The following is a 14,369-nucleotide window of genomic DNA, read 5'->3' as shown; positions in this document are numbered from 1 at the left end:
GGGAAGCAGGACAAGGCCATTAACTGGGAGAAATTGTGTTTACCAGAGCACTGCTCAGCTGTTTTATGATGGTGCTAGGAATTGAATTTGGGACCTCGAAGTCTCAAGCGTGAGTGTCTTTTGCATAACCACTATGCTATGGCCCTATTTGGGGAGTCTTTTGTTGTTGTTGTTACCAGAGCACTGCTCAGCTCTGGCTTATAGTGGTGCAAGGGATTGAACCTGGGACTTTGGAGCCTCAGGCATGAAAGTCTCTTTGCATAACCATTATGCTACCTACTCCTGCCCTCCATTTGGGGAGTCTTAATTAGATTTTACTTTAGTTATTTCATGCTGAGGATTTGCAGGATATGTACTTAAAAAATTGTCAAGACTTCAAGTTCCTTTCTTTCTTTTTAATATTTTATTTATTAATTAATGAGCGGGATAGAAGGTGAGAGAGAGAGAAAAGAGAGAGGGAAGGAACCAGACATCACTCTGGATATGTGCTGCCAGGGATTTGAACTCAGGACCTCAAGCTTGAGAGTCCAACACTTTATCCACTGTGCAACTTCCTGGACCACGTTCCTTTCTTCTTAGTGTCAGACAAACCAAAAATTCCTAAGGTATTAGAGTTCTATAGCTGTGTTGCTGGAGATAATACAAACAGGGTAACCTCAAGCAGAGATCTCCATCCTGAAAGACATCTGAATCCCAAATGAGCACCCAAAAAGACGTAGATGACTTGTCCTATTGCCTCCCCCAGTTTAATGATGTCGATCTGGAGTGCAGCCCAGGAATCAATAGTTTTGATAATTACTTCATGTGCTGGGTAGTTTTTTTTATATACATTTTTATTATCTTTATTTGTTTATTGGATAGAGACAGCCATAAATTGAGAAGGAAAGGGGAGATAGAGAGGGAGTGAGACAGAGAGACACCTGCAGCCCTGCTTCACCACTTGTGAAGATTTCTCCCTGCAGGTGGGGACCGGGGTCTCGAACTTGGGTCCTTGTACAGTGTAACGTGCGCTTAAGCAGGTGTACCACCACCTGACCCCCCTTTTTAATTTTTTATTGTCCTTATTTATTTATTGGATAGAGATAGAGAGAAATTGAAAGGAATGGACAGATAGGGAGACAGAGAGGGGAAGACAGAGACACCTGCAGCACTGCTTCACCACTTGCAAAGCTTTCCCCCTGCAGGTGGGGACCAGGGGCTTGAAACTGGGTCCTTGCACAATGTAACATGTGCACTCTACCAGTTGCACCACCACCTGGCTCCCCTCCTCCTTTTTTTTTTTTTTAAAGATTTTATTTATTTATTCATGAGAAATAATAGGAGAGAAAGAACCAGACATCACTCTGGTACATGTGCTGCTGGGGATTGAACTCAGGACCTCAGGCTTGAGAGTCCAAAGTCTTATCCACTGCGCTGCCTCCCAGACCACACCCTCCTCCTTTTTTATGTGTTCTTTGTTAATGTACCCCTGAGTCTGATAGCTCAGGCTACAGTGTCCATCCTTCAAGGACCAGTTCTGGCTCTACTGCCCATTTCACCAAATGACTTTGGACAAATAGTTCACTCTCCAAGATTCAGTTTCCTAGTTTGCAAAGTAGAGATAATAATACTTCCTACCGTTTAGGTTGCCACAAATGTTGAATGTGATGATAAAGGAAGCAGAAGGTTCCCAAGGACCTGGCACACAGTCAACATCCAACAGATAGTAGCTCTTCATGTTCTTGCTGCTATCTTGATTCTTGAAGGTTTTTTTTTTCTTGAAAGCAAAGGTCTTAGTATTGAATATGTTCTTTAAAAGCTACAAAAAAATCATGCTCACCTAATGTCTTTTTTTAAAAAAGATAAAGTGTCTTTTTAAATATTTTCATTTTTTAAATTTATTTTTATATTTATTTATTCCCTTTTGTTGCCCTTGATGTTATTGTTGTTATCATTGTTATTGATGTTGTTGTTGTTGGATAGGACAGAGAGAAATGGAGAGAAGAGGGGAAGACAGAGAGGGGGAGAGAAAGAGACACCTGCAGACCTGCTTCACCGCTTGTGAAGCGACTCCCCTGTAGGTGGGGAGCCGGGGGCTCAAACTGGGATCCCTGTGCTTTGTGCCACCTGCACTTAACCTGCTGTGCTACCGCCCAACTCCCAAATATTTTTATTTTATTTACTTATTCTTGGGTAGAGTCAGAGAAAAATTGAGAGGGAAGGGGGAGGTAGAGAGGGAAGAGAAAGAGAGACACATGCAGAGCTGCTTCACCATTTGTGAAGCTTCCTCTTTGCAGGTGTGGCCCAGAGGCTAAAACCCAGGTTTGTGTGCATGGTAACATGTGCGTGCTACTGTGTGTGCCAGCTCCCTGCCCCATACTCAAATTCTTTTCTTTTTTTTTTTAATATTTATTTATTCCCTTTTGTTGCCCTTGTTGTTTTATTGTTGTCGTCCAAATTATCTTCTTGATTCAATTTGCTTATTAAAGCAGGTGCCTCACATAAACAATTTCACCATTGCAACTATTTTATTCAGAAAAAGAGATGGCTGGAGGCCGGGCGGTAGCACAGCGGGTTAAGCGCACTTGATGCAAAGTGCAAGGACCGGTGTAAGGAACCCGGTTTGAGCCCCTGGGCTCCCCACCTGCAGGGAAGTCACTTCACTGCCTGTCACTTCACTTCACACCTGCAGTCACTTCACACCTGGAGTCACTTCACTTCACGCCTGGAGTCACTTCACTTCACACCTGCAGGTCTGCAGGTGTCTATCTTTCTCAGCGCCCCCCCTCCCCCCCCCCCCCCCCCCCGTCTTCCCCTCCTCCCCATTTCTCTCCTATCCAACAATGACGACGTCAATAACTACAACAATAAAACAACAAGGGCAACAAAAGGAAATAAATAAATAAATAAAGGTATAATTAAAAAAAAGAATGTAGAGAGTGAGACAGCAGAGAGGCACAGAGAGAGAGAAAGAAAAAGAGACAGTACAGTACTAAGCTTTTTTTTTTTTCTTTTCCTCCAGGGTTATTGCTGGGGCTTGGTGCCTGCATTAAAATCCACTGCTCCTGGAGGCCACTTTTTCTTTCTGTTGCCCTTGTTGTTAATGTTATTGTTGCCATTGCTGTTGTTGTTCTTGTTGGATAGGACAGAGAGAAACTGAGAGAGGAGGGGAAGACAGAGATGGGGAGAGAAAGATAGACACCTGCAGACCTGCTTCATCACCTATGTAGCAACACTTCTGCAATTGGAGGAGCCGAAGGCTTGAACCAGTATCCTTACGTCTGTCCTTGTGCTTTGCACCATGTGCACTTAATCTGCTGCGCTACCACCTGGCCCCCTACCAAGCTTCTTTCAATGTGGTGGGAGCCAGGTGTTGGCAAAACTGAGTACTAGCCAAGTAAGCTTTTTTTTTTTTATTAAGATTTTATTTATGAAAAGGATAGAAGGAGAGAGAAAGAACCAGACATCACTCTGGCTCATGTGCTGCCGGGGATCGAACTCAAGACCTCATGCTTAAGAGTCCAAAGCTTTATCACTGAGCTACCTCCCAGACCAAATCCAAGTAAACTATTTTACCAGCACTTCCTGCCCCCCCTTTCTTTCTTTCTTTCTTTCTTTCTTTTTTTTTTTTCCTCCAGGGTTATTGCTGGGGCTCAGTGCCTGCACTACAAATCCACTGCTCCTGGAGGCTATTTTTGCCCTTGTTGTTTATCGTTATTATTGTTGTTGTTGTTGCTGTCATTGTTGAATAGAACAGAAAGAAACCAAGAGAGTAGGGGAAAACAGAAAGGAGAGAGAGACAGACACCTGCAGACCTGCTTCACCGTTTGTTAAGTGACCACCCCCCCCCTCCCCACAGGTGGGGAGCCGGGGGTTCGAACTGGGATCCTATGCCTGTCCTTGCGCTTCACGACATGTGCACTTAACCCACTGTGCTACCACCTGGTTCACTTGCTAGCCCTTCTTTGCATTTTTTCCCCCATCAGTTATAGCTGGGGCTGCTTTTTCTTTCTAGTTAGACACTGAACGAGAGGGAGAGAGGGATAGAAACAGAAAGAAAAGCTGAGACATCAGTCACAGCAACACTCCATCGCTAGTGAAGCTTCTTCCCTGTAGGAGTTCCCATATGGTGGCCCAGGTCTGAAACCTGGGTCTCCTCACAACACTGGAGGTAGAGCAGTGGATAAAGTGTTAGACTCTCAAGCATGTGGTCATGAGTTTAATGCTTATCATCACAAATGCTAGAGTGATACTTTTGGTTTTCATTCATTATTCTTTTTTAAAAATATTTTTATTAATTTTTTATATTTATTTATTTATCTTCCCTTTTGTTGCCCTTATTGTTTTATTGTTTTAGTTATTGTTGTTGTTACTGATGTCGTTGTTGTTGGATAGGGCAGAGAGAAATGGAGACAGGAGGGGAAGACAGAGAGGGGGAGAGAAAGATAGATACCTGCAGACCTGCTTCACCACTTATGAAGCGAACTCCCTGCAGTTGGGGAGTCAGGGGCTCGAACTTGAATCCTTATGCCAGTCCTTGCTCTTCACACCATGTGCGTTTAACCCTCTGCATTACCACCGGCCCCCTCATTCATTATTTTATTTTCTATCTTCTTTTTTTTTTTCTTTCTCTCTTGTCTTTCTTTCCTTCTTCCTTTTTCTTTTTCTTCTTCTTTCTTTTTTTACCAGAGCAGTGCTCAGCTCTGGTTTATAGCGGTGTGGGGGATTGAACCTTGGACTTGAGAGCCTCAGGCATTGTTGTATGCTTTACATTGGGTCAAGGCATGAAAGTCTCTTTGCATAACTATTATGCTATACCCCCATCCCCTTCCTTTTTTTCCTATCAGAGCATTGCTTAGCTCTGACTTTTGGTAGTGTGGGGAATTGAAGCTGGTACTTTGGAGTCTCAGACATGAAAGTCATTTTTCATGGCCACTATGCTACCTCTTCCACCCTCCTATTAATAAATATTTAAAAAAAAAACCTTGGGGCTGGGTAGACAACATAATGGTTATGCAAAAGACTTATGCCTGAGGCTCTGAAGTCCCAGGTTGAATCCCTAGCACCACAGTAAACCAGAGCTGAGCAGTGCTCTGGTATTTCTCTCTGTATCTCTCTCATTAAAATAAATAAAAAATATTTTTTAAAAGACACACGGATCGGGAGACGGGCGGTAGCGCAGCGGGTTAAGCGCATGCGGCGCAAAGCACAAAGACCAGCATAAGGATCCTGGTTCCAGCCCCCGGCTCCCCACCTGCAGGGGAGTCGCTTCACAGGCGGTGAAGCAGGTCTACAGGTGTCTATCTTTCTCTCCCCCTCTCTGTCTTCCCCTCCTCTCTCCATTTCTCTCTGTCCTATCCAACAAGAACAACAACCTCATCAACAACAATAACTACAACAACAATGGAAACAACAAGGGCAACAAAAAGGAAATAAATAAATAAATAAGTCTTAAAAAAAAAAACCCTTTAGAAAAAAAAAAACACGGATCCTCTTGCATGATAGCATGTGCACTTTGCCAGGTGAACCAGGTGCCATCTCCCCCTTCTTGATTTTTGACCCCCCATTCCTGAACTTCACTTGCACTAGTCACAGGCAACAGCCATGTAAATGGTTTTGTGATCAGTATTGATTTTAGAGCTAGATAGATCACAAAGTATTACTTCAGCTTCCAAAGCTTCATTTCCTTCAGGCCTCATAACACCTCAATCATCCCAGACCCAAATCTCTCTACTGAAATCATCCTTCTTACCTCTACCACCACTCCCCATGCACCCCAATCCTCCACCCCATGAAGGCAGAAAGTCTAATGTCCTTTGGCCAAGCAGTGCTCATGCTCATTTATTCTGGGCTTACCAGGTCAGGAAGATGCCAGGGTCCCTCACTGGTCTCTCCCCACCCCAGTGGAACTGTGTGCTTGACTTAAGGAGGAAGAGACATGCTAACAGTTTGCCCCACCCCCCTCACCCTCAACCAGGGCTTCTTTCGCCGCACAATCCAGAAGAACCTCCATCCCACCTACTCCTGCAAATATGATAGTTGCTGTGTCATTGATAAGATCACCCGCAATCAGTGCCAGCTGTGCCGCTTCAAGAAGTGCATCGCTGTTGGCATGGCCATGGACTGTAAGGGAATGGTTTTGGGGAGGCAGGCCAGGAGACTGGGGGGCAGGGCGGGGTGACCCCAGATATGGAGCCTCCCTTGCAGGGAACCTGCAGGGACGCAGGGGGCAGAGTGACAATTTAGGTCAGGCTGCTGGCAGCATGAATATTCAGTCTTGGGCTCTGCTGCAACTCACCTGTGGGGTAAAAGGGACTGAGGGTTGCTCTACGGCCTCTGCACATAGTGTCTGCTTGTCTTTTACAACTTGGGGGCCTGAGAAAGGGAATTGTTGGGTAGAAAGATGTCCTGAGCACCCTACTCCTAGAGAAGTCACCCCACCTTTGGCCAGGGCATCTTTTACTCAACTGGGGATCAGGTACCGGTGTCTTTGATAACTGCCATCACCATGATCCCTTTAGACCACAGTATGATCTTCCTCTGGACCAGTCCAGATGGGGGTTAATGTGAACCTTGTGGTTTTCATAGCCCAGACCAGGTGATGTGAGAGGTCACTCAACCTCTATAGCCCTCAATGTTTCCCAACGTGGCCCCCTGGAAAGAGTAGCTTCCTATAGAGAATTATGGAGAGCACTCGCTATGCACCAGGCTGTGTCTCTGTTGACAGTGGTTCTAGATGACTCGAAGCGGGTGGCCAAGCGCAAGCTGATCGAGCAGAACCGGGAGCGGAGACGGAAGGAGGAGATGATCCGATCCCTGCAGCAGCGCCCGGAGCCCACTCCTGAAGAGTGGGACCTGATCCATGTCGCCACTGAGGCCCATCGCAGCACGAATGCCCAGGGCAGCCACTGGAAGCAGAGGCGGAAATTCCTGGTAAGGAGAGAGGGGTGTGGGAAGAGTGACAGTCCAGTCAGTGGTGGTGGGGGGAAGAGTGAGCAAACACAGGGTCTTACCCCCTCCAGGAAACCCCCCAAAGTTGATAACACCCTGTTTTCCCACCCCCATGCCTTGGCAGTTCTGCTTCATACTCCTGTGTATATCTCATATAATCTTCCCCACAGTTCTATAAAGAAGATATTGGAGGGGACTGGGCTGTAGCACAGCAGATTAAGTGCACATTAAGTGTAAGGATGCTGGTTCAAGCCCCCAGCTCTCCACCTGCAGTGGAGTCGCTTCACAGGTGGTGAAGCAGGTCTGCAGGTGTCTTTCTCTCTCTTCTTTGTCTTCCCCTCCTCTCTCCATTTTTCTCTGTACAACAATAACAACAACAGTGATAAACAAGGGCAACAAAAAGGGAAAAAATAGCCTCCAGTAGCAGTGGGTTTGTAGTACAGGCACTGAGCCCCAGCAATAACCCTGGAGGCAAAAAAAAAGAAGATATTGGGCTGGTGGGGGAGATAGTATAATGATTACACACACACACACACACACACACACACACAATAGACTTATATGTAAGGCTCCAAGGTCTTAAGTTCAATCACTGACTGGTTTTGGTCCTACCTTTTTCACCCCATGGGAGCTCCCTAAGGACAAGTGTCTTCCTTCCTCATCTAATTTCTAGTAAGCAAGGGTACTTGCTCCCCCCATCACTGCCCCACACAGGGACTAGAAGGAGAAGGCAAGGACCCAGATGTGTATCAGTGTTTGGGGGCACCTGCTAAGTGTTCAGCATTGTGGTGAACGCTAGACAAACTGAGAGCCAAACCAGTGCTTGGGAGGAGGTGGATAGTTGGTTATATGTGCTGCGGATAGGCAGAGAACTAGTATCTGATTCCTGATAGAGGATGTCAGGGGAACAGTGCACAATTAAAAGCCCAGGCATATAGCTTTTAATGGTTACACAAAGAGGTTTTCATGCCTAAAGTATCGAAAGTCCCAGACTTAATCCCCAACACCACCATAAGGCAGAACTGAGCTCTGGTGGAAAGGGAAGGAAGGAAGGAAGGAAGGAAGGAAGGAAGGAAGGAAGGAAGGAAGGACTAATAATACCTAAAACTCCAGGGATGGCAAAATAGCTCACCTGAGTAGTGTGCCTGCTTTGCCATGCATACAACCCAAGTTCAAGTCCAGGCCCCACAGCATTGGAGGAAGCTTCAGTGCTGTAATGTCTTTCCCTGTCTTTCTATCTGAAAAAAAAAAAATTTATCCCAGAGCAGTGAAGCCTTGATTATAGACAAGATATGACTAGACAAAAAAAAAAAAAAAAAAAAAGCAGGCTCTAGTAAGAAGCAGATGGGTTTGTAAAAAAATTTAAAAATCAGATCAAATTATCTGTGTTCAAAGCCTGGTTCTACCACTTAGTAGTCATATGGCCTTGGGCCTATTAGCTGTGCTCTGCCTCAGTGAAAATGGTGGTAGTCACAATATTATCATTATCTTCTTCCTTTTTTTTTTTTTTTTTACCAGAGCACTGCTCAGCTTTGTTTATAGTGGTATAGGGATTGAACCTGAGACCTTGGAGCCTCATGCATGAGAGTCTTTTTTTACATAGCCATCATGTTATCTCCCCTGCCCATCCCAATATCTTCTTTATGGAATCGTGGTGATGATTAATGAGACAGTATGTGTCAAACATTAACTTAGTGCCTAACCACACAGTATATAGTCAGCAAACATGATTTCTATTATTATTATTAAAATATTTATTTCCTTTTGTTGCCCTTGTTGTTTTATTGTTGTAGTTACTGATGTCATCGTTGTTGGATAGGACAGAGAGAAACGGAGAAAAGAGAGGGAGGCAGAGAGGGGAAGAGAAAGATAGACACCTGCAGACCTGCTTCACCGCTTGTGAAGCGACGCCCCTGCAGGTGGGGAGCCGGGGACTCGAACCGGGATCCTTCTGTCGGTCCTTGCGCTTTGCACCACGTGCGCTTAATCTGCTGCGCTACCACCCGACTCCCCGATTTCTATTATTATTACCTTACTTGTACTGCTGTTGCGATCATTGTTGTTATTAGCTGACTTGGAGCTCTGGGTCTGGTTTATTCCCTTCCCCAAGGTGAAAGAGAAGCTGCAGGATAGGACACAGCTGTCCCTGGGGGGTGTACTGGTGGCCCCTCTTTTCCAAGCTGCCTTGGAGCTCCCCCTGGTGGGCAGGGAGCCTCAGTGAGGAGGAGGAAGGGGTCTGCAACCCCAGCTGATCCCCATCTCACCCTCTAGCCAGATGATATTGGCCAGTCACCCATCGTCTCCATGCCGGATGGCGACAAGGTGGATCTAGAGGCCTTCAGCGAATTTACCAAGATCATCACCCCGGCCATCACCCGTGTGGTAGACTTTGCCAAAAAACTGCCCATGTTCTCCGAGGTGAGTGGCAAATGGGGAGAGAGGTAGTGCCACACTGGAGGCAAATTGAAGTTGCTTGTGCAATTCACCTGGGGTCACCCAAGATTCCTTGGGCTGGGAGAGATTCCTGTAGGTCAACACTCAGCACACAGGCTTGCACACATGCGCACTGCATTAGTGGATCCTTAAAGAACTAGCAGGCTCTGAGTACCAGTACCCAGCCTCTCCGGTCCTGCCCCGGCCCTCCCCCTCCCTGCCCTCCCTCCCACTAAACAAAGTGGCCATTTCAGTTCTAGGTAACCTGAAAATTGTTCTCAATTAACATTATCTTTTTGTTATATGCAGCATCAAGAAGTGAGCAGAAGGCCTTGTGCATGTGTGATACTGCAAAGTAGCCTTCCCAGCCCAATTTTTTGAAACTCTTGTCTTCTTAAGAGAGAGGGAGAGGGGAAGGGAAAGGGAAAGAGACATATCAAAGTACTATTCTACCATATGGAGTTCCCCTTGGTTCTGCCTACAGTGTTCCTGTGTGGTGCCAGGGATCAAATCCAGAGCCTCATGCATGGCAAAGCATGCACTCCACCTGCTGAGCTATGTCCCAGCCCCAGTTGTCTACATTTTAAAGAGCACTAATTTAGGGGCCAGCAAGATAGCTCACTTGGGTAGTGTATTTGCTTTGTCATGTGCATGAGCTAAATTCAAGCCTGACACCAACTGTACTAAAGGAAAAAGTTTCCATGCTATAGTGTCTTCCTCTCTATATTTCTCTCCATGTTTCTCTGTCTGAAAAAGTTATCGTGGAGCAGTGATGCTATGATAACGGTGAAAATATGAAACCAGTAAGGAGGGGGGCTGGGTAATGGCACACCGGGTTAAGCGCAAGGAGCTGCTCAAGGTTCCTGGTTCAAGCACCCGGCTCTCTGCCTGCAGAGGGGGTCGCCTCACAAGTGATGAAGCAGGTCTGCAGATGTCTGCTTTCTCCCTCTCTATCTCCCCTTCCCCTCTCAGTTTCTCTCTGTCCTATCCAAAAATTGAAAAAATGACCACAGGAGCAGTGGATTCTTAGTGCAGGCAGCAAGCCCCATCGATAACCCTGGAGGCAAAAAATAAAATAAGGAGCATTAATTTGAGGGGATAGATTTTCTTACTACCTACCAGTTATGTGATCTTGGTCACATTACCTAACTCCCAGTCAGTGGTTTCCTTGTTTGCAATGGGGAAAGGGGTAGTGGTGGGGCATAACTCACTGACATAACTGCAAGGTTTAATGATACAGGGCATGTCGATAGCCTAAGGTTAGCTGTTTAGAATCTAGGTGACTGACTGAGGCCATTATTAGCCTGGCAGCTTCCAGTGGGCACCCACAGGGGAAAGTGATGGGGAGGGGCATGCTGAGTGTCCCTGTGACCCTGCCACTCCGCAGCTGCCTTGTGAAGACCAGATCATCCTCCTGAAGGGGTGCTGCATGGAGATCATGTCCCTGCGGGCAGCTGTCCGCTATGACCCTGAGAGCGACACCCTGACACTGAGTGGGGAGATGGCTGTCAAGCGGGAGCAGCTCAAGAATGGCGGCTTGGGCGTAGTCTCCGACGCCATCTTTGAACTGGGCAAGTCACTCTCTGCCTTTAACCTGGATGACACGGAAGTGGCTCTGCTGCAGGCTGTGCTGCTAATGTCAACAGGTATCTGCTGATTGGCTGGGGGCCCCAGAAGCTTCCAGGGTCATCAGAGTTTAGCTGGACCCTGAACCTGCCTCTTTCCCTTTCTGCTCCTTGACTTCTTTCCCCCCAGAACGGCCCCTGTCCTTGCTCTATCACCCATTCCTACTTTGTTCCAGTTTTCAGTCTTAACTCTTACCTTCTTAATCACTTCCCAGTTCCTTATCTGTCTTTGTACCACTGTTCCCCTCTGTCCCAACCCATCTCCATCACCCAGACTCATTCACTTTTGTTCCTACCCCTCTACCTGATTTCTAGTCACATTTTTTTAAATAACATACCTCTTTATTTTATATATTTATTTTTAATGAAAGAGATAGATGATAGAGAGAGAGAGAGAGGATGAGAGAGAGAGACACCAGAGCACTACTCAGCTCTGGTTTATGGTGGTGCTGCGGATTGAACCTCAGACTTCAGTGTCTCAGGCGTGAAAGTCTTTTGCATAACAATTATGCTTTCTTTCCAACCGGGCCATATATATATGGAACACTGACAAAACCATAGGATTAGAGGGGTACAACTCCACACAATTCCCACCACGAGACCTCCGCATCACATCCCCTCCCTGGTTAGCTTTCCTATTCTTTAACCCTCTCGTAGTATAGACCCAAGGTCATTATGGGGTGCAGAAGATGGAAGGTCTGGCTTCTGTAATTGCTTCCTTGCTGAACATGGGCGTTGACTGGTCGATCCATACTCCCAGCCTGCCTCTCTCTTTCCCTAGTAGGGTGGGGTTCTGGGGAATTGGAGCTCCAGGACACATTGGTGGGGTTGTCTGTCCAGGGAAATCTGGTTGGTATCATGCTAGTATCTGGAACCTGGTGGCTGAAAAGAGAGTTAATATAGACTATTCACATTTTAACACTATTTATTTAATCATGAGAAAGAGCGAGAACCAGAGTATCACTGTTGGCAAATTAATGCCAACATTAGAATTGAGGGACATCATGCCTGTAGATCCAATGCTTTATCTACTGTGCCACCTCCCAGGCTGGTTTTGTTTGTTTGTTTTGTTGTTTGTTTTTGTCTTTACCAGAGAACAGCTTAAATCTGGTGTATGGTGGTACCAGGGATTGAACCTTGACCACCATTTACATAGAAGGAAAAAAAAAAGGATTTGTTGGAATCTGGGAGTTGGTGCAGTGAATAAAGCATTGGATTCTCAAGCATTAGGTCCTGAATTGAATCCCTGGCATTCCTGGTTCTCTTTCATTAACGAATAAATAAATAATTTAAAACAACATATATATATATATATATTTAAATATTTATTTATTCCCTTTTATTACCCTTGTTGTTTCATTGTTGTAGTTATTATTGTTGTTGTTATTGATGTTGTCATTGTTAGATAGGGACAAAGAGAAATGGAGGGAGGAGGGGAAGACAGAGAGGGGAGAGAAAGATAGACACCTGTAGACCTGCTTCACCACTTGTAAAGTGACTCCCCTGCAGGTAGGGAGCCAGGGGCTCGAACTGAGATCCTTACGCTAGTCCTTGCGCTTTGCAACACGTGCACTTAACCCGCTGCGCTACTGCCCAACTCCCTATGACAAATATATTTTTAAAAACTTAACTTACTTACATGAGTGAGAGTCTACCCAGACTATCCCTCTGGCATGTATAGTTCTGGGGATCAGCTCAGGATTTCATACAAGTCTGCTGTTCTAGCTGCAGCCTCCCAGACTGTTCCCTTTCTCCTTCTGTCCCCAGGCCTTCTCTGTTCTCAGTTCTGTTTCTTGTCTCTCTGTCTTCTCTCCCTCATCTATCGTCCCCTTCACCCCTTTGTGCTACCTCTGTTGCCTGTTCTGACAGCCACTCCCCTCCTCTTCAAGTTTCCTGTCTTGCCAGGCCCACCTCTCCAGGCCTGTGGCCTTGTTAATTAATCCTCCACATCCTAGTCCTCTGGGACGCCCTTCCTGTGCCCCACAGTATATTTCTTTTCCTCTTGAGTTCCCTAGCTTCCACAAGCTATCTCTCTTGCCCTGCTGCCACCCACTCACCCTCTCTTCCTCACAGACCGCTCAGGCCTGCTGTGTGTGGACAAGATCGAGAAGAGTCAGGAGGCGTACCTGCTGGCGTTCGAGCACTATGTCAACCACCGCAAACACAACATTCCGCACTTCTGGCCCAAGCTGCTGATGAAGGTGACTGACCTCCGCATGATCGGGGCCTGCCACGCCAGCCGCTTCCTCCACATGAAAGTCGAGTGCCCCACCGAACTCTTTCCCCCACTCTTCCTCGAGGTCTTTGAGGATCAGGAAGTCTAAAGCCTCAGGCGGCCAGAGGGTGTGCGGAGCTGGTGGGGAGGAGCCTGGAGAGAAGGGGCAGAGCTGGGGGCTGAGGGAGACCCCACACCTCTTCTCTCCTTCCTGTCACCCCGGGATAGTTTCAGCTCCCACATACACACCCGCACTGCACCCCACCCCACCTCAGAGCCTCCAGCCCTGGGACAGGGCACACAAATGAACTTGCTATGAAAAGGACAGTGTGGGAGGCTGGGGAAGCCATGTCCTGCAGCTCCCAGGACCCTATCCTCTAAGAAGGTAGGGGAGGGGAGGGAGAACTAAGAGGGGACAAGCCATCTTGCCCATAGGGGAAGGAGTGACTGTAGGGGACAGAGGAATGTGGGGTGGGGGAAGATACCCCCAACTCACCCCCTACACACACCCAAGAGAGAGCCCCCTACCCATTTCTTGGTCTAGGTTTCCCCTCCAGGCAAAGGGCCTCTCTGCACCCCCAGATTACCTGGGTGCAATGGAAGGCTTGGCTTGGCTCCTCCCCTGGAGGTTAAAATTATAGTCATTCTTACTGCACTTTGGAAACCAGGCTAGGGGAGAAGATAAATGAAGAAAAAAAAGAGAGAGAAAAAAAGAAAGAAAAGAAAAAAAAAGAGAGAGATTGAGAGAGAGAGAGAGAGAGAGAGAGAGACGATATTAAGTTATTAACTGAGGCTGGCCAGAGGGGAGGACCCCCTTACCACCCCCATGCACTTTGAGAGCTGTCCCTCCTCCCCCAAATCAGAGAGAACTGCCCCCTTCCCCCCAACCAGGTCCCCTAGGGTAGGGCTGCCAATCAGAGCTGTGAGTTAACACAACAGGGTCCTGGCCACCCCCCCTTGCCTTGCCTTGCCCACCCTCACCCGTGCCCCTTTGGCACCCCCACCCTACTACTCCCTCTGCTCTCTGCCACTCGTGCCCGCTGAGTTCCATCTACCTCTCATGCTGGATGCCAGCTGGCCCCTCACCAGCCTGCCCTGCTGCCCGCACAGCTTCCCTTTCAAGTGCCCAGCCCCAGGGGCCTCTCCCCATTCCTCCTTTCCACTCC

General features: G+C 47.1%; 1 protein-coding gene across 1 annotated transcript in view; it reads left to right on the top strand.

Moving 5' to 3' along the window:
- The window catches only part of THRA (thyroid hormone receptor alpha), a 34,791-nt gene extending 20,428 nt beyond the window's left edge, over nt 1–14,363 (top strand). The window contains exons 5-9 of the mRNA XM_007531023.3: nt 5,957–6,104; nt 6,707–6,912; nt 9,202–9,348; nt 10,751–11,009; nt 13,062–14,363. Of these exons, the coding sequence (XP_007531085.1) occupies nt 5,957–6,104; nt 6,707–6,912; nt 9,202–9,348; nt 10,751–11,009; nt 13,062–13,312 (1,011 nt within the window). The 3' untranslated portion in view covers nt 13,313–14,363. The remainder of the gene's footprint in view (nt 1–5,956; nt 6,105–6,706; nt 6,913–9,201; nt 9,349–10,750; nt 11,010–13,061) is intronic.
- Nucleotides 14,364–14,369: the final 6 nt, after the last annotated feature.

The sequence above is a fragment of the Erinaceus europaeus genome, chromosome 12 (assembly GCF_950295315.1).
Source record: "Erinaceus europaeus chromosome 12, mEriEur2.1, whole genome shotgun sequence".
Lineage (NCBI taxonomy): Eukaryota > Metazoa > Chordata > Mammalia > Eulipotyphla > Erinaceidae > Erinaceus > Erinaceus europaeus.
The sequence above is the reverse complement of the archived record's forward strand: the minus strand, read 5'-3'. Positions and strand labels throughout refer to the sequence as shown.